The 20,667-nt window shown below is 41.2% G+C and overlaps 1 protein-coding gene across 2 annotated transcripts; it reads right to left on the reverse strand.

Moving 5' to 3' along the window:
• Positions 1-1,587: 1,587 nt before the first annotated feature.
• On the reverse strand, positions 1,588-10,196 carry LOC119928893. 2 transcript variants are annotated; one of them, XM_038747403.1, is made up of 4 exons: positions 10,042-10,196; positions 8,986-9,043; positions 7,665-7,818; positions 1,588-2,295 (listed from the first exon to the last, which is right to left on the reverse strand). In XM_038747403.1, exons 3-4 carry the CDS (start codon positions 7,783-7,785, stop codon positions 1,688-1,690), a joined length of 729 nt encoding a protein of 242 aa, XP_038603331.1. In that variant the 5' UTR covers positions 7,786-7,818; positions 8,986-9,043; positions 10,042-10,196; the 3' UTR covers positions 1,588-1,687. The 2 variants fall into 2 exon arrangements, with proteins under 2 accessions (XP_038603331.1, XP_038603330.1); XM_038747402.1 differs by lacking the exon at positions 8,986-9,043.
• Between the last annotated feature and the right edge of the window lie 10,471 nt (positions 10,197-20,667).

The following is a 20,667-nucleotide window of genomic DNA, read 5'->3' on the forward strand; positions in this document are numbered from 1 at the left end:
CAAGACTGCTAGGGACAAGCACGTGACCATGTGTTTGGGCCATGTGGTTGGTTACACGTGTAGATTTTCTGCAGCTATGCAGGCAAACGTATGTGCATATAGACTGCTCATGAAAATGTCACTGTGTGTCAGACTAATGGTATGTCAAGATCAATAGAATGTCTGATGGGCATCAAAGGTGTTTGGAGAAAATGTGTGCTTAGAGATCAATCAATCAATCAATGGTATTTATTGAATGCTACTGTGTGCAGAACACCGGGCTAAGCAGTTGGTAAAGTACAATTCAGTAGAGTTGGTGGACGTTACCCCTTCCCACAAGGAGCTTTCAGCCTGGAGTGTGTCTTTGGGTGTGCATATTTATAATTTGTTCTTCTGAGTGACTCCATCATCATAATCATCATCATCTTCTGGAAAGATCACCATGGAAAGAGCATGGATCTGGGAGTCAGAGGACTTGGGTTCTGATCCCGGCTCCACTATATACCTACTGTGTGATCTTGGGCAAGTCACTTTACTTCTCTGTGCCTCAGTTCCCTCATCTGAATAATGGAGATTGAATATTTGTTCTCCCTCCTACTTGGGCTGTGAGTCCCATGTGGGACCTGGTTATCTCATATCTACCAGTGCTTAATACAGTGCTTGGCCCATAGCACTTAACAAATACCATAATTGCTTCCCTGAAGGCCTTTGGGATTATCCCAATGAACTAAGTGATACAGATTGGTAGGTGCCATCAGAAGAACCTAAGGGCAGCTCTCCATTGTCTTGGGACTTTGAGGCTTAGAGGCCTTCTTGTGGTGTCCAGGAGGGCCTGCAAAGATAGCTTATGGATTGTATCTCAGATAGACAGACTAGAGAAGGGAGAAGGGAACTCAGAAGATCTGAAGCCCGTGACTTGCTGAAGTCCACATTCAACAGAAAACTGGGAACTGAAATTGGCCAATTCTTCTAACTCTTTTACCACCCACAGAGAAGTCAAACATCCCCAAAGCCAATTGTGTTCCTCAAGCAAATTTACCTCCACAGGGTAATAAACCAAAAAAGGAAACTAGCCTTGTTTAGATAGTTACTAGTAATCCTATACTAGATAAGATAAACTAATTAGTTCATGTTAATTAACCAAGTGCTTCCTCAGAGCTCTTACCTTCAAGTTATTAAAATACATAGTTTACTGCCCTTCTTTTAGATCTCCTGAAGACTGTGCTTTCAACACATTTTTTTTTCTCCAGGATAGTCCCCTTCTACTCACTTAAAAGGGAAGGTTTTTCCTCTCCTTTGTTTATGATGATCTGATCTCAACTCACCCCCCTTAACTTATTTCAAAGTGGAAATTTTGCTGTCTCCGTGGGTCACAAATAATTTCCATGAGGACTTTAGGAATGAGGATTATTGAAAATCTGAGGGATCATATGCAAATTGTTTCCCTGCTGGAAACCTCTATTTTAGCGTTAATAGACTAGCAATGAAGATTTCTCCCTCTGTGCCTAAGTCTCTTTCTGGTTTTTAAGAGGAGAAACATGAACTTTCTAATCAAAAAGATGGGAAGGAGCAAATGACCGAAAAGTCTGTACTTCTTGAGAGACAGAATTGAACTTATTGTTTTATTTTTCTGGGGTCACTTGAAAAAAAACAAATAAATCATCCTTCTGGTTGATTCCATTTGATTTCCAACTGAAGGAAAGACAGCTCACTGCAAGTGCACATCTAGGGAGGTTTCCAAGCACGACTGGGATGAATTCTCAGGACTTGGTTGTCCCCGTATAAGAACACGAGGCAGCTCCAGATGACATGAGAGTAGTCTTCTGAGGCCACTTGACCTCATTTGGGCCTTCTTCTTGTTTATAGCCCACTTGTCCAAGATCTCCGGTGGCCATTTTAGGATGTGCTGCCTATTGGCTGCAGACCTGTCCTTCTCTTTCCCTGGGGAATTTCCTGCCATCTGAGAGGCTCGGAGAGCTGGTTCCAAAAGGTGCTCCAGCTTAGGCACTTCTGCCCCTTGGGTGACTGAGATGGCTTTCTTTTGATGGGGAATGCAGGAGCGAGTTGGTGTTTGCTGAAGTTTGGCAGCTTCTGATGGACAAAACCCTTTAAATTGTCTCGGTATCTCCACTCTGCTATGGAGAAGACTCTGGAGATGTGGGTTGTAGACAGGTTTTCCAAATGATTGGCATTCAATTGGGTGCCAGCTGCTGCTGATACCTAGGGGCTGGGCAGACCATGTAGGCAATGGAAGATGGTTCTTATGAGGGTAAGGCAAAACAGTCCCAAGGCCTTGCATTTGACTGGGAGAAATTCCTGAAAGCAAAACCAAGAGAATTCCAACTTGGAATCAAGCCATGGAAACTGAAGTTTAAAGGAAGATTAATTTCAGCAAGTGTAGTTATGAAAATGATTATTCTTTCTACAATTATTTGCTATACATCAGCATTTCTCATTGATTTCTGCTTGTGATTTTTTATCACCGAGTAGCTTCTATTCTAACTCAGCTGATGATCACAAATGATTTCTGAACATTCAAGAGGTCTAAAACTCCATAACTAAGAGAATAAAGAAATATTACAAAACACAGAGAATAAAAATCTGCTTTTACAATAGACAGGAATTGGTGAATGGAGGAAACACTCATTCATTCATTTGTCCTCCACAAATCTGCAAATTGACACCCACATCAATCATTCGATCTTTACTGAGCATTTATTGTGCTTAGAGCACTGTACTAAGAGCTTGGAAGAGTGGAATAGAGTGCAACAAACATGATTCCTGACCTCTAGGAGCTACAATCTAGGGAGATGGCCACTAAATCCTTTTAATTGTGACTCTTCATTTTCCCATGAATTACAAGGCACTCTATGGACTTGTTCTATAGGACACTTTGAAAGATTTCTGGGGACCTGCACATATTCTCTCCATATGCACACCAATAATATTCAATTATAGATCTTTTTCAATGAAAGAATTCAATAAAAATGAAAACAAGACTGAAGCCACACTGCCAATTTTGAATAGCCTTAATTAACTTTAGATACTGTTGTCTATTGCCTCTGAGTTCTGGGCCCTTCTTCTCTAAGATCTCTTAATGGCAATATGACTATATGCTTCACTTTTAGGTGAAATGGTCTTTAGTCTGTTCCCTGGATGGTCCCTAATCTTTGGAAAGGTCTGTTCCTTTTTTGTGTGGGCCATTCCTTTCAGCTCCATTCCCTTAAGACTCTCATCCCACCCAAACTTAGTGACCATTTGTGACCAAATATATGGCCACCTAAGTGAAAAGAGTGTTGAAATGATGTAATCACTACCTCCAGCTTCCTGACCTCAGTTTTGTGCTTTCAGAAAGTGGTTCCTTCCTCCATTCAGAACTTCTTGGAAACTAACAGTTTGACTGGAGCACAGCTTGGTTTAAGCCCAGTCCTGGGTCCATTATTCCAAGCCCTCAGGACCATTCAGTCAGGGACAAAGCCAAGCCCGAGTCCAAATTGTGTTGGGTCACCCATTTATAGGGCTCATTTAGGGCAGGAGGTACCACTCAGCCAGCCAATTATGATATTTAGTGAGTGTTTTCTGCATGCAGAGCAGTGTACTAAGCAGTCATGAGAGTAATAGTACAATACATTTGACAGACACAATGGCTAGAAAGCAAGCCAGGTCAACCAGAAGTGTCTGCATTTCATTTTAGAGTGCACAACAGCTATAAGGGCTGTGACTTCTAGCACTCCAATGGAGGCCCATGTCCACCCACACAACTCTTCGTCGCAGAAGTTAGGCCTGAATCATTCTGAGTCCAGCTGTGACCCAGTTTGGACCCAGTCATTATGTTCTGCTTGCATCAAAATGAATAAAGGCTGGGAAAGGGTAACAGATGCAGCAGGATAAGTCAGGTTAGGAATTTTTGGTCCAGAAAAGTTGCTAAGCCAGCCCTCTCTATGTGGCATAGGAGAGGGTAAGCAGTTTCTCTTGCTTTAGAAGTTAGGAAGCCATATCTAGACTGTGAGCCCATTGCTGGATAGGGATTGTCTCTATCTTTTGCCGAATTGTACTTTCCAAGTGCTTAGACAAGTACTTTGCACACAGCAAGAGCTCAATAAATATGACTGAATGAATGAATGATTGTATGTCCCATGGTGCTTTAAAATAAAAGTAAAATCCATATTTTTCCATGAACAGCCAGGTTTGCATCTGACCCATTTTAAACATTATCAAAAGGTCATTTTTCAAGGAAAGGGGGTTAGGGAAGTATGAGTTGTTTTAAGTCCAAAGTGAACAGGACAAGCCAGTTTGGAGTCTCAGGCTTGGAATGTTTGCCAAATTTTTAACTTTGGAAAAAAATGTCATAACCAGTTTTTGAAGTTCTGGAAGAATTCACTGGCTCTAAGACAACTCAGTTACTTTTCCATACCAGCCCTCAGTGAGAAATTCAAACTATAATTGGGTGTTAAATTTGTATTACCAAATTTTAAAACTACTCAAGTTTGGATTCCTGAATGTGAGAAGATTGCTAGGGGTACAATGATGACTTTTTTCAGGGTTTGTAGGCTCTACAAAAGCTAGCTAAATATTCTGCCAGTTTGTGAAACTTCCACGGGGGCCTATGGTGTTCACTATATGGTAGGATGTGATTAGTTTTTAGCTAGTCAGGAGGTCCAAGAACTCGGGAGAGGGATATCTGTCACCTAGGAAACCAAAATACAAAGGCTTGAAAAACAGTCTGTCACTGGTCTCTCCGTAGCTGAGTTTTTTAGGAAGCTCCAGCTTAGAGCGATGGATGGCTGAGGCTATGGAGAAGGAATGTGTGGCTTCCTGGGGAGCAAAAGAACACAGCTTTCTTAATTTTTTCAGACACCAGCTAACCTAGAATTTATCCCTAAAGCCAGCCTAATTGTTGAAGGAAATCACTCTAATGATAAAAGAACTGTCTGAGTATACTTGTGCAAAACAGTAAAAAGGAGTGATTTAGATCATGGCATTGATTTTAAAGTAAATGGAATCCTTAATTGCTAAAATTCAGTTGCAAAAATCAACAGGCGCCTCCCACCCTTCAAATTTTAAGGAAATGAAGAGAGACCCTCACAAGCCTCCAGTGCTAACTAGTGATTCATCCCCATGAATGCACTACATTCATTTCTACTTTTCAAACCTTGAATGCCCCTCCCCACAGCACTTGTATATATTTGTACAGATTTATTACTCTATTTTACTTGTACATATTTACTATTCTATTTATTTTGTTAATGATGTGCATATAGCTATAATTCTGTTTATTCTGACGGTTTTGACACCTGTCTACATGTTTTGTTTTGTTGTCTGTCTCCCCCTTCTAGACTGTGAGCCCGTTGTTGGGTAGGGACCGTCTCTATATGTTGCCGACTTGTACTTCCCAAGCACTTAGTACAGTGCTCTGCACACAGTAAGAGCTCAATAAATATGATTGAATGAAAGAATGAATGAACGTACAATTGATGTGCACTTGAGTGTAACTGGAGAGGTGATAAGAGAAAAGGAGAAAGAAAAAAGTAGATGTTTGCTTCTCTATAATATGATGATTATAGTAGATGATTATAGTATTTATTAAATTTTTACTACATGCCAACCTCTGTACTAAGTGCTGGAGTAGATAAAAGATAATTAGATGGACACAGTCTCTCTCCCACAGGGAGTAAGTAGGAGGGAGTAGGATTTAATCTCCATTAAAGTGGATAAATCAGGAGTAGAAACCAGGTCCTCTGACTCCCAGGCCCATACTCTTTTCACTAGCCCAGGCTAATTCTCTTAGATTGTTCACTCTAATGAATAACGGTGGTATCCACCTTTCATTATACTTACGAATGTGCCCCAAAGCTATGAAGCAATTTGTCCAACTAACAATAAGCTCACTGTGTCATAAATATACTGAGTTATTCGGTTGAGTCTTTATATAACTGTGTTTTGTTTTTCATTTTCCCCACATAGTGAGATTTTCCCATCATTGCTGCTGTGTTTACTTGAACCATACATAATTATCAGATTACAGTGCTCTGTCTTTCAAGTTTGCTAATCTTTATGGCTAGGGGAAAGATGGTTCTTAACAGAATCCATCATCAAGATCATAGTGCAAAGAGTAAATCAAAAGAAAGGGACTGCAGGATGTGGTAATGGGGGTTTCACTAGATCCCTGAATTCATTATTTCAAGAGTCTTCACTACCAGAAAATCTATCTGACATGAAGAAGAGAGTCCTTTAAAGAAGGATGGAATATTAGCCTCTTAACTTATTGTATCAAACAAAATGACACCTATCTTATTTTGGGATTTACTATCTTTTTAAATTTCAGCAAATATTATATTTCTGACCTATCCTTGGTCTCCTGTAGCTCTTCCATCAATTTTTTTCTTGTTTATCAATCCTTCTCTCCCTTCAATTGTATGAGGGAGCTTCGCTGAAGGTTCCTGATTTTCCTACAACCAATGCTGCATATTCCTAAAAAGGGCATGCAGTGTAATGATTACTGTATACTGTGAACTACATTTGCACCTAGGAATCTGTCCAGTTGAGAACTGCTGTCCATAAATCAGCCAAGCCCTCTCTCACAATTTGTTTTGACCCTGGAAACTGCCCCAGGAGGCAGCAGATGGAAGAGAATAGGACCGGGAGGTAAAAAAAAAAAAAAAAGAAATTATACCTGTCAATCTCAATCACCTAGGTGTTCTGGTGTTGTACCTTTTGGAATAATAGCCAGGGAGTGTGGCCCAGTGGAAAGAGCCTCTGAATGGGAAGTCACCAGACCTGGTCCCTAGCCTTGGCTCTGCTGTGTGACCTTGGACAAGTCACTTAACCTTTCCATCACCCAGTTTGCTCAGCTGTAAAATGGGAATAATGGCTGCTTTTTTATGGTATTTGTTAAGCGTTTACTATGTGCCAGGCACTGTTCTAAGTGCTGAGGTAGACACTCGTTAATCAAGTTAGGTACAGTCCCTGTCCCACATGGGGCTCCACAGTCTTTATCTCCATTTTACAGGTGAGGTAACTGAGGCACAGAGATGTTGAGTGACTTACTCTAAGTTACACAGCAGATAAGTGGTAGAAATGGAACTAGAACCCAGGTTCTTCAGATTCCCAGCCCCTGCTCTATCCGTTAGGCAGCATTGCTTTTCCTACTTCATAGGGATATTGGGAAGATTAAATGAGATGATGGATGTGAATAAGCACTTAGAACAGTGCTTTGCACATAGTAAGCACTTAACAAATGCCATTATTATTATTATTATATGATAAATTGAGATCATGGATTCATTCATTCATTCATTCAATCATATTTACTGAGCGCTTATTGTGTGCAGAGCACTGTACTAAGCACTTGGAAAGTACAATTCGGCAACAGATAGAGACAATCCCTACCCAACAATGAACTCACAGTATAGAAGGGGGAGAAAGACCACAAAAAAACCCAAGTAGACAGGCATCAATACTATCGAAATGATAAATAGAATTATAGATATATACACATCATTAATAAAATAAATAAATGTGAATGCACTTTGGAAAAATTTAAAAAAACTCTACAGAATCAACCTACTAATACCATTTACTTGACACAATTCCAGTCAACAACAGAAACCAAAGGTTCACTCCGTGCCAAAAGAGCCTGTAATCACACTGTCAGCATTGTGTCTGAATTAAATAATGCTCCTTACCTGAAGTTTGTGTTTGTGATGTGGTGGGATCCAGAAGCCATCCTGGAAAATCAATGAGCAATGCAACTGGCCTCTCCTTATGCATCCAAGCTGACTCCCAATAGTGTGTCGGATTAAACATCTAGAAAATCTCTCTGGGTCTTCTAGAATCAGACTGGAAGAATAAAACAGATACCAAGAATAATAACATGTAGAATAAGAGGGTGGATGGGTAACAATTTTTGCCAGTTAGTTTGATGTGACCTAAGCACAGTCTGAGAATAGCCATGGCAAGAAAAATGGATAGAAGGGCTTGAAGTACAGTGGGAGGAAACTGGAAGTATTAGCATGTCTGGGAGAATGATTGAATTCTTGTTAAAATAATAATAATAATAACAATAATGGTATTTGTTAAGTGCCAAGCACTGTTCTAAGCACTGGGGTAGATACAAGGTTATCAGGTTGTCCCACGTGGGGCTCACAGTCTTAATTCCCATTTACAGATGAGGTAACTGAGGTACAGAGAAGTTAAGTGACTTTCCCTGAGTCACACACCTGACAAGTGGTGGAGCTGGGAATTGAACCCATGACTTCTGACTTCCAAGCCCATGCTCTTTCAGAGTGCAGTGGAATTGAAACCATGGAGCTGTCTCCTGTGGATTCTCCTGGCAGAAGGAAGGGTGATCACCTGATTAGCTCTGGCACTGGGGTTCTCAAGTGGCTCACACTGGAAATTCCTCCTCTAGACTGTAAGCTCTTTGGAGTCAGGGATCATGCTTACCAGCTCTATTGTACTGTACTTTCCCAAGTGCTTAAAACAATGCTCTACAACCACTAAGTGCTCAGTAAACACTCTTATTTGATGGATTAGAGGTGCCCACAGCAGGTAGTCAACCACACCAGAGTTCTTTCAGACCCAGTTCTCTGGGAAAGTATCCCCGTGACAGGGTCTGGGGAGGAGCTTGCTTATCATGAAAAGACCTTTGGGGTCAGGAGAAGAGGAAAAAGACCTGGGCCTGAGCTTAGGTTGGGCTTGATCATGAACATATTTAGGAGCAGGATTGGAGGAGAGCAGAGGAAGCAGAACAGTCAATCTAGGTTTCAGCAAAGATTTGAAATTCTATGAGCATTTCAAGATGCCCAGGTCTTATAATGTATATTCAGAGATTAAAGTAAAAAAGATGACAGGAAGCCAATTCACATCTCCCAAAATGATCTATTTCCAACAGTAGAAGCATATGAAGCATTGTAAATCTCCTAGACGAGTAACACAGTATGTGCTGAATAAGGGGTGGTGAAAAGAATTTTTCCCAACATGTTCAAGAAATATAAGCAATCTTACCTTTCTCCTAGCAGTGGTTTAAGCCACAGTCTGATTTGGACAAAGATCAATCCAGCACCTTCAAAAGTGTTAGTGGGGAACATGAATGCACACAAATCTTTTATGAAGCATCGTAGGAAAGATTCTTCTGAACATGGGACAAAGACCCAAGCCTCTCTTTACCTAAATGCCCTGCAGCTGTCCAGGAGCACCTCTAAATAAAGAATATATTTCAACATTCCTCATGACATCAGGCTACCCAACACCTTTCCTCATCTTTTAGGATTGCTTTGCTTAATAATTTAATTGTCCCCCTTTCTAATCTTCCTTAAGCTTTTTGCCTGTTCTTTAGTCCTGAGGTCATTTCACTTTACTGTTTTACCATTTAAAGGCACATCAGGTTTCCTACTTCAGAATTCCCAGTGGTCAGGGGAATGGCTTTTTCTGTAATGTAAGGGTTGTGATCTCGTTAGATCCCAGGAAAACATCAGGAAAACTTGCACTGTGGCATAAACAGTGTCTCACACCATTCACATATCAACAACTGTTTCCTCCTGACACTATGTCAGGCTGAATCCAGACTGGCTTGCATTATCAAAAGAATATTTTCTAATTCTGCCATTACATTCTAGCCAAACCAAGTAGTGAAAACATGTGTTTTGGCTGAACTGAGTATATCTTTCTAAACTGCTATCTGGCATGGAGATGTGATCTCATCTTTCTGATGTTGACCTCATCTCCAAGACCTGCAGTGGACTAAATAAAGGGTCGCTCCCGAGGTACTGATTTGAAAATTTATTCATGAGTCTCTGTTAGACTCTAGGAATGATCCGTCTGTAAGCCATTATAAGAAAACAAAGCTAATACCCAAGAAGAGTCTTGACTGGTTTTTTATTGGAAACTTTAGCCACATTCCCCTGCACATCTCCCTTTGTAGGATCTTCTCCTCCTCCTCATGAGGAGTGCACTGGATGTGGCCCCTGGGAACATACATCTTTCCCTGACTCCCAGTGTAACTGAATGGGATTTAGAAGCTAAAGTTGAGCTTTGGAAATATAAATACTAGTAATATAATACCTGTCCAATAGGGGTGATGAAGAAATATTCCTTTAGAGGATTCCTTCAACTGCGGTTTTATGATTTCCAACGTAAGTCTGCTCCTGAATCATCTATCCAATTCTGAAATCATTCCAAGAACAACAGTAACCAGCAAGGCGTTTCCTCCTGCAATTTCCCAAGAGATTATGGCCTCATCTCCCTGATACAGGATTCTCCTCTATGACCTCAGGGGCATGGAACCCTGCAATGAACCTACTTGGGATTGGTTGAAAAATCACCCACAAGCTTCAAATGGCTCTATTCAGAAAGATCTTTGAAAAGTACTTTAAAACTGCCTCATTTTCTGTCTCCCTCTCTGTTACATCTCCTTTCACAATTCTGGATGAGGAGGTTCTTTCGCACATTACTCTATAGTCTCCATAAATTGGGAGAAAGGATATTTTCAGTTGTAGTTCAAGACTGCACCAGATGCCTCACTCAGGTATAAGATCTCCCTCTCACCACTTAAAAATTCTTGCTCCCACTCTTCTTCAATCAATCAATTAATCAGTGATGGTAATAATAATAATGATGGCATTTGTTAAGCACTTACTATGTGACAAGCACTGTTCTAAACGCTGGGGTAGATACAAGGTAATCAGATTGTCCCACGTAGGGCTGACAGTCTTAATCCACATTTTACAGATGAGGTAACTGAGGCACAGAGAAGTTAAGTGGCTTGCCCAAGGTCACACAGCTGACAAGTGGCAGAGCTGGTATTAGAACCCACAACCTCTGACACCCAAGCCCACGTTCTTGTCACTAAGCCATGCTGTTTCTGAGGTACTTACTGAGCACCTACTACACACAGAGCACTGTACTAAGCACTTTGGATAGAGTACAGAATCAAAAGACAAATTCCATGCCCAAAGGGTTGTAAAACCTAATGGGGGAGACAGGCAAACATAAATGTTAACAAATGGAAGGTACAGAGGGAAGAACAGGGCTACAACAAGACAGAGCAGAGACTTGAGGACATTTGAAGGCAGGGGGAAGGGGGCACCAGAGAGTGAGAAGTTAAAGATTGCAGTCCTGGAGGGCAGAACAGTGAGAGCAAGGGCTTTTAGGTGGTGAGAAGGGACAGACTTAGAGGGCTGGAGAGAAGGTGTGGATTTGGAGAGAAGACAAGAAGTCTCCTCTTGGGAAACAGCTGGAAAAAGGAAAAACAAGGGGTAAAGACATGATGAGGACTGGAGGTGATTAAGTAACTTTGGGAAGCTGACACCCAGTGTATAGTATTTTAACACCGAAATAGTTGTTGAGTCATCAGAAATTAGGTAAGAGACACTGGGGACATTGGAGACTTCAGGAGGGCATTCCAGGTGTGGAAAAATAGGGGTTTAGGTAGGCATTAAGATTAGGTTAGGGAGGAACAGAAAAGTTATTGAGTAGAAGACAGCTGAACTGTGGCAAAAGAGAGTGACAGAATTTGGCCTTTTGTCCAGCAGCCCAGGTGCAGGAGCTGAGAAAGCAAATGAGGGGAGGGGACCAGGTCTGGGGGATTGAGGTGCCAAATTGATGAATGAACAGGAGGAGCCTCTTTACTGTTCTTCCTGCCTCTACCCTTTCCCTTCAATCAATCAATCAATCAATCAATCGCATTTATTGAGCGCTTACTATGTGTACAGCACTGTACTAAGCGCTTGGGAAGTACAAATTGGCAACACATAGAGACAGTCCCTACCCAACAGTGGGCTCACAGTCTAAAAGGGGGAGACAGAGAACAGAACCAAACATACCAACAAAATAAAATAGGATAGAAATGTACAAGTAAAATAAATAAATAAATAAATAAATAGAGTAATAAATATGTACAACCATATATACATATATACAGGTGCTATGGGGAAGGGAAGGAGGTAAGATGGGGGGATGGAGAGGGGGACGAGGGGGAGAGGAAGGAAGGGGCTCAGTCTGGGAAGGCCTCCTGGAGGAGGTGAGCTCTCAGCAGGGCCTTGAAGGGAGGAAGAGAGCTAGCTTGGCGGAGGGGCAGAGGGAGGGCATTCCAGGCCCGGGGGATGACGTGGGCCGGGGGTCGACGGCGGGACAGGCGAGAACGAGGTACAGTGAGGAGATTAGCGGTGGAGGAGCGGAGGTTGCTGGCTGGGCAGTAGAAGGAGAGAAGGGAGGTGAGGTAGGAGGGGGCGAGGTGATGGAGAGCCTTGAAGCCCAGGGTGAGGAGTTTCTGCCTGATGCGCAGATTGATTGGTAGCCACTGGAGATTTTCTTCATGCTTTACTCCACTCTGCAACCTGGATCATTTTCCAAAACATCATTACGCTCACAACTCTCCCTACCTCAAAATTCTTTAATGACAACATATTTCTCCCCCATTTAACAAAAATTCCTGACCACTGATGCCTGGGCTCTCCACCTCTTTGCCCTCTTCACCTGCTATTCCCTACCCCATGTTCGATGCACCTCTCAAGCAATACCTCTCACTGCCCCTTCCTTTCACCACTCCTGCCTTTGGCCCTTATTTATTCCCTCTTCCCAGTCTGGAATGTCCACCCATTTCAAATGAACAATTCTCATAATGGGATCTAGTGAGACTTCAGAAAAAGGATTGAGATTAGGCTGCCAATATCACACATCAAGGTAACACTTGTGGTTTCATTCATTCATTCATTCATTCAATCATATTTATTGAATGCTTACTGTGTGCAAAGCATTGCACTAAGCGCTTGGGAAATACAAGTTGGCAACATATAGAGACAGTCCCTACCCAACAACGGGCTCACAGTCTAGAAGGGGGAGACAGACAACAAAACAAAACATGTGGACAGGTGTCAAGTCATCAGAATAAATAGAGATAAAGCTAGATGCACATCATTAATTCCAGAGTGGACATGTATTCATAGTATACTAACAGCAGTTGCAAGAAGTAATGTGGCCTAGTGGAAAGAATATGGGCCTGGGAGTCATAGGACCTGGGTTCTACTCCCAGTTCTGCCACAGGACTGCTGTGGAACCTTTCTGTGCCTCAGTTACCTCATCTGTGAAATAGGAATTAAGACTGTGAGTCCCACGTGGACATGGATTGGGTCCATCCTGATTAGTCTGTATCTACCACAGCACTTGGTACACACAGTCAGCATTTAATATATAACATTAAAAAGAGAGTTTAGAAAGTGCTGAAATTCAACTAAACCTCTCATTACTTTTTTCTCTTTTTCTTACCTTTTAGAAGGAAATGCTTTCTTCTCGGAACTACAGAACAATGGAACTGTGCATCCACCTTTCTCCTGTGATTCTTAGCTTAAGACCCATAGCTTAAGGAGACACAAGACTGAGGCAAATCCTGATAACTTTTCATCTTATTGAGTAAAAATGGTGTGCCACAAAAAGAGCATCTCTAGAATCTTGCTTCCCAACAGCTTAGGGCAAGTCATAGCTATGGTAAAAGGAGTCAGCAATCATTATCAATCAGTGGTATTTACTGAGCACTTACTATCAATCAATCAATCAATCAATCATATTTATTGAGCGCTTACTATGTGCAGAGCACTGTACTAAGCGCTTGGGAAGTACAAATTGGCATCACATAGAGACAGTCCCTACCCAACAGTGGGCTCACAGTCTAAAAGGGGGAGACAGAGAACAGAACCAAACATACCAACAAAATAAAATAAATAGGATAGAAATGTACAAGTAAAATAAATAAATAAATAAATAGAGTAATAAATATGTACAACCATATATACATATATACAGGTGCTGTGGGGAAGGGAAGGAGGTAAGACGGGGGGATGGAGAGGGGGACGAGGGGGAGAGGAAAGAAGGGGCTCAGTCTGGGAAGGCCTCCTGGAGGAGGTGAGCTCTCAGCAGGGCCTTGAAGGGAGGAAGAGAGCTAGCTTGGCGGAGGGGCAGAGGGAGGGCATTCCAGGCCCGGGGGATGACGTGGGCTGGGGGTCGATGGCGGGACAGGCGAGAACGAGGTACAGTGAGGAGATTAGCAGTGGAGGAGTGGAGGTTGCGGGCTGGGCAGTAGAAGGAGAGAAGGGAGGTGAGGTAGGAGGGGGCGAGGTGATGGAGAGCCTTGAAGCCCAGGGTGAGGAGTGCAGTACTATGTGCAGAGTGCTGTATTAAGAGCTTATAAAAGGGATTCAATGGAAAGACTGAAATGGGCAAAAAGGAAATGTAAACTAAATGGAAGTACGACAGGGAGGACCAAAGGAAAAAGATACACTTTAACGGATTTAGAAGAATTCAGAAGAAAATGAACATTCAATGGAAGAATAAATTAAAAGAATGAATCATTCAATAAAAATTACATATATTGAGAGCTTACTGTGTGCAAAACACTGAACTAAGCACTTGAGAGACAGTAATATAACAGAGTTTGTAGATGTGTTCCCTGCCCATGATGATCTTACAATCTAGAGAGAAAGACATTAATATAAACAAATATATTATGGATATGTTCATAAGTGCTGTGGAGCTGAGGGAGGGGTGAATAAATGATGCAAATCCAAGTGAAAAGGTGACACAGAAGGGAATGGAAGAAGAGGAAATGAGTGCTTAGCCGGGGAAAGCCTCTTGGAGATGTGGGTAGAGTGATCATCTGTCAGATATGAAGAGGGAGGGTGTTCCGGACCAGGGGCAGGGCAAGAGACAGAGGTTGACAAGAGAGGAGATTGAGGTACAGTGAGTGGGTTGGCATTACTGGAATGTAATATGTATTCAGGGTTATAGTAAGGTAGGAGGGGGCAAGGTGATTGAGTGTTTTAAAACCCATGGTAAGGAGTGTCTGTTTGATGAAACATGACAAGTTAAGAACATGAATTGATTAGGAAGGAGTAAAAGAAACTTCTTCTCAGAATGTAGTCAAATGTCTGATAGTAAAAGAAAGAATGAGAGATGGAAGAAGAAACAAGGTGGCAAGTAGGGTGGAAATGTATACTGGAATGGAAGGGAACAGACAAGTGAGTGAGTAAAGAAGGAGACTGAAAAAAGTGCAGAAAAGAGGGAAATTTATTTTAAAATCTGCCCCATTGCATATATATATTCATATATATATATATTCTCATATATGTATTCTTATAACAGTAGCAATACCTTGGTGAGAACAAGATGTGAAAAGCAAACTGGATAAAATGATTGTAGGATGAGTTTCTGAATTTGAAATGAGGCTCAAAGGATAGGGATATTGGGAGAAAGATTGAGTTTAGAATTTAGTTCATGCTTCTGTTATGCTTTGGGTTTCTTAGTCTTAAATTATGTGGCAGGGATTTATTAGATAATCCATCCACTTGTAGAATACTAAGTATTTTCTATTATAGAGTAGTTTTTGTTTCTAAACCTTCTCTTGACAATTCACCTGGTAATCAATCAATCAACCGATCAGTGGCATTTATTGAGCATTTCCTGTGTGCAGTGCACTGTAGTAGTAATAATGATAATAATAATAATAATAATAATAATAATAGCATTTGTTAAGCACTTACTATGTGCAAAGCACTGTTCTAAGCGCTGGGGAGATACAAGGTGATCAGGTTGTCCCACGTGGGGCTCAATCTTAATCCCCATTTTGCAGATGAGGGAACTGAGGCTCAGAGAAGTTAAGTGACTTGCCCAAGGTCACACAACAGACGTGTGGCGGAGCCGGGATTCAAACCCATGACCTCTGAGTTCCAAGCCCGGGCTCTTTCCACTGATCCACAGTGCTTCTCATAATAATGGTATTTGTTAAGCACTTTCTACGTACAAAGCACTGTTCTATGCACTTGGGGGATACAAGGTGATTAGGTTGTCCCACATGGGGCTCAGTCTGAATCCCCATTTTACAGAGGAGGTAACTGAGGCACAGAGAAGTTAAGTGGCTTGCCCAAAGTCACACAGCTGACAAGTGGTGGAAGCGGTATTAAAACCCATGACCTCTGACTTTTGAGTGAGTGCTCGTTCCACTGAGCCACAATGCTGTACTAAGTGCTTGGGAGAATATGGCATGATAGAGTGGGTTAACGTGATCACTGCCCAGAAGGGCTTAAAGTCTTGAGGAGGAGATTGATATTCCAATATATTACAGATATGGGAAATGGGAGAGTATAAAGGTATGTACATAAGTGCTGTGGGGCTAAGAGAAAAGTGAATACAAAATGCTTTGGAGGTACAGATCCAAGTGCAAAGGTGACATGGAAGAAAGGGAGAATAAGGGAAATGAGTGCTTAGTCAGGGAAGGTCTGTAAGCACCTCTAGAGTGTAAACTCATTGTGGGCAGGCAATGTGTCTGTTATATCATTGTGTTGTACTCTTCCAAGCTCTTAGTACAGTGCACTGCACACAGTAAACTCTCAATAAATATGACTGATTGATTGACTGAAGGACATGTGATTTTGATAGCTTGCTGTGGGCAGGGAATATGTTTATTGTATACGATTGAATGAATGACTGAATAATAGGGCTTTATAGAAAGGAAGAGTGTCTGTCATATATGAAGGGGGTGAATAGTTTAGGACAAAGGGAGGATGTGGCCGCGGGGATGATGGCAAGCCAGACAAGATCAAGTTACAGTAAGCAGTTAATCATTAGAGGAGCCAAGTGGGCAGCTTGGGTTATAGAAGATCAGTGAGGTTAGGTAAGAGAGGGAGAGCTGTTCGAGTGACTTAAGGCTGATGGAAAGAAGTTTATGTTTAATATGGAAGTGGATGGGCAGCCATTGGAGATTTCTGAGGAGTGGGGAGACATGGACTGAACTTGGAAACTGATCTGGGTGTTAGAGTGAAGTAGGGACTTGATTGAGGCGGTAAACATGGTAGAAGTTTGGATTGATAAGGAAGGGCAGATTCTAGAAATGTTTTGAAGGTAGAACTGACAGTATTTCATGACAGATTGACTTAGAAGGGTTGAATGAGAAATATGGTGTTGTCTGTGGTGATGGGGAAGTCAGGAGGAGGAAAGGGTTTGGGTGCGAACATGATGAGTTCAGTTTTTCACATGTTAGATTTGAGGTGTCTGCGGGACATCCAACTAGAGATGTTCTGAAGGTAGGGAGAAATGCAAGTGCAGAGTCTGGAGATGTAGAACTGGGAATCATCTGTGTTAGAGATGGTAGTTGAAGCTACAGGAACAGATGATTCTCCAAGGGAGAGGGTGAAGATGGGGAATAGAAAGGGACCAGAACTGAACCTTGAGGGACTCCATGGTTAGGGGGTGGGAGGCAAAGACTGAAGAGGAGCAGCCATTGGGATAGAAGGAGAACCAGGAGAGGATAATGTCAAAGAAGTCAAGGATGCATAATGTTTCCAGAAAAACGCAGTGGTCGACAGTGTCCAAAGCAGTAGAGAGTTTGAGAAGGATTAGGATGGAGTAGGGGTATTTGGATTTGCCAGGAAGATGGTCATTGGTGACCTAAGAGAGGGCTGTTTCAGTGTTCCTTACTACCTCTTAGCTATTGACTGCAAGTATCCAATTCTAACACCAATTTTTAAAAATCACTTTTGGTCAGAGGGGAGGGGCATAGTACCTATTCCTTGTGATGTCACAAAAAGCTGATGTTGCCTTTGCAACTTTTCTGAATAAACATGGTTCTGATTGGATCTATGTTTGTAACATTATCTCTAAACTGTAAGCTCGTCTTGGCCAGGGAACATACCTACCACCTCTATTATATTGTAGCCTTCCAAGTGCTTAGTAACATGCTCTGCACAAAGTAAGAGCTCAATAAATATGATTGATTGAGTGATTGATGTTTTAAGATATTTGTTCAGAGCTTACTATGTGCCAGGTAATGTACTAAATGCTTGGAAGATGAAAGCTAATCAAGTTAGACACAGTCCATGTCCCACATGGGGCTCACAGTCTTAATTCCCATTTTACAGATGTGGTAACTGAGGCACAGAGAAATGAAGTGACTTGACCAAGGTCACACAGCAGACAAGTGTCAGAGCTGGGATTAGAATCAAGCAATTAATCAATCAATGGCTTTTATTGAATGTTTATTATGTGCAGAACACAGTACTAAGCACTTGGGAGAGTGCAATACAACAAAATTAGTAGACACATTCCATTCCTACAACAGGCTTAGAATCCAGGTCCTTCTGACTCTCTAGCCCATGCTCTATACACTAGGCTATGCTGCTTCCCATGAAGCTTCCCATCAATCAAGGATTGACTTATTGATTTTCTCTCTAGCATTCCATACAAAATGAGATCTCATTTATTTAGGTTACTTTCTTCAGAAATTTCTTATGTGCACCTGCTGCTATTCCCCTTGTTGATTTTTGTTTAGGTCCTAGGGAACTTACTTATTGTTTCAGTAAATTTGTAATGCATATTTAAATATTACCTGAATAGCCTAGAGCTGTCTCAGGTACTGATTTTTTTGTTTTGTTTAGTTTTGTTTCACTTTCTTTACACAGTTCTTCAGTGGTCTTTCATAATGCTTCTAAATTCATAAAAACATTAAGAAACATTTATTAAGGGGAGGAGAAGAATGGAGGTGAAGGAAAATATTCAGTTACATAAACAAATAATTGTTCTTATGCCATTCTGTCTATGATTTTATCTTCCAGTATTTACTTACAGATCAATTTTAAAAGACTGAAAGGGAATGAACAATACCACTCTCTAATATACTGAATCTCTTTCATCCAAACAATTCTGTGTTATTTAATCTATCCATATTTTGATGGTTATGAGATGAATTAACATTATTACTGATATCTATACAGTGCTTACAATGTTCAAGGCTCTGTTCTAAGATCTAGGGTAAATACAAAAGAAATTATGCCCCAGCCTCTGCTTGATAGTCTTAAAGACTGTGTACTAATTACTTTAGAAATGGTCACATTTCAAGGACTGTTGAAGCAGAACTGGACAGGGAGTCTCCCCCTTCTAGACTGTGAGCCTGTTGTTTGGGTAGAGACTGTCTCTATATGTTGCTGGCTTGTACTTCCCATGTGCTTGGTACAGTGCTCTGCACACAGTAAGCACTCAATAAATATGATTGAGTGAATGAATGAATGAGATGGAGGGATTCTGTTTTGCATTTTAGCCTTGAGTACCTCACTGCCCCCATCACCCCCATAAAGTATCTTTAGGGCCATAATATCACAGTGCACCTTGGTCTCAACCAAAAGTTCTTTATGATCACTCAAACAAACAGACACAGGCCAGACAACTGAACTGTTGGCAGCAACCACAGCTAATATCTAGAGTAAATTGTGCATTCAAGGACTGCTGTCTTTGCAACACTGTTTTCCCTCCGAGGCAGTGATGCTGAGGACGGTAGTATCTCAGTTTTCAAAAAATGATAGGATACATATGAATGCAGATTTTACAGCTAAAGCAGCAAACTGCAATGTTGATAATAGCCAGCTAATCTTGACACGAACCCAAATTGTCTGCTACAAACCAAAGCAATAGTGGGGGAACAGCTGTTCCTAGCATTTCCCTGATAATGTCAACATTAGCTGTATGGCTGGTGTTGGTATTAGCCAGTTAAATAACAGTCTACATTTTTGCCCACTTGATAGACATTCTTTACTGAAGGTGATTGATGCCTAGATTAATCAGAGTGTGTTAGCATTATCCACATTTTAGTTGATTCATCTTGTTTGGGGATTATTCTACCTTGGTTTCCTACTATCTCTAGCAGCCTGCCTTTTGGGTTGCAAGAGAGGGTGCATAAGAGGGGGCTGGGGGTAGGGTTAGGAGGTTAAACCTAGTGGCTTAAGTGACTACTGTTTAGCAGCACTAGGAGGTGGAAGATTAAGAAGGAGAGGTTGTTGAAAATTTTGTTAAAGAATATTTGGGTTAATTTTAAATTTTAAATATACTTGCAAGGATAATCAAACAGTGGCAGTGTGTTCTATTCAATATAACTTCACCCTATCCTTTAAAGCATAGCTGTAAACTCAGCTGAATCCATATTGGAAAATAAACCCAAAGGCACCTACACAAAAAATACATACATATGCAGACACACACACACACACACACACACACACATGCACACGCACACGCACGTGCTCATGCACAAACTCCCTAGGTTGGGACACTTATCTGTTGAATTGAAACTCAGCATTCTAGAAGACATGTACTTCTTTCACATTTTTCATGAGCCTGATTCTTCGACCTCGGTATAAACCAGAATACCACTCTCCCCACCTTTAAAGTATTATAAATAAGGTCACATCTCCAAGAGGCCTTCCCGATTAATCCCTATTTTCTTCAACTCCCTCTTCCTTCTGCATAATTTATGCACTTGGATCAGTACCTTTTGAGCATTTCATATTCACCCTAACTCAGTCTCACAACACTTCTGGGCATACTCATAATTATTTATATTAAAGTTTCTCTTCTTCCCCTCTAGACTATAATCTCTTTTTTGTTTTCTTGTTTGTTTCTTTTAAATGGTATCTATAAAGTACTTACTACAGGTCAAGCACTATTCTAAGTGCTGGTTCTAAGGATAACCAGGGCTCCAACCAGTTACTTAGTAAAGTGCTGGATACCTCGTGGTCACTGTACAAATGTTTCTGTCTGTATTAAAGCCCTACTTTTGCATGGGCCAGAAATATAATAATTCATTAATTCAATCATATTTATTGAGCACTTACTGTGTGCAAAGCACTGTTAAATTACAGGTATATTTGTATGTGC

Source organism: Tachyglossus aculeatus, chromosome 5 (assembly GCF_015852505.1).
Source record: "Tachyglossus aculeatus isolate mTacAcu1 chromosome 5, mTacAcu1.pri, whole genome shotgun sequence".
NCBI classification, from domain to species: Eukaryota; Metazoa; Chordata; class Mammalia; order Monotremata; family Tachyglossidae; genus Tachyglossus; species Tachyglossus aculeatus.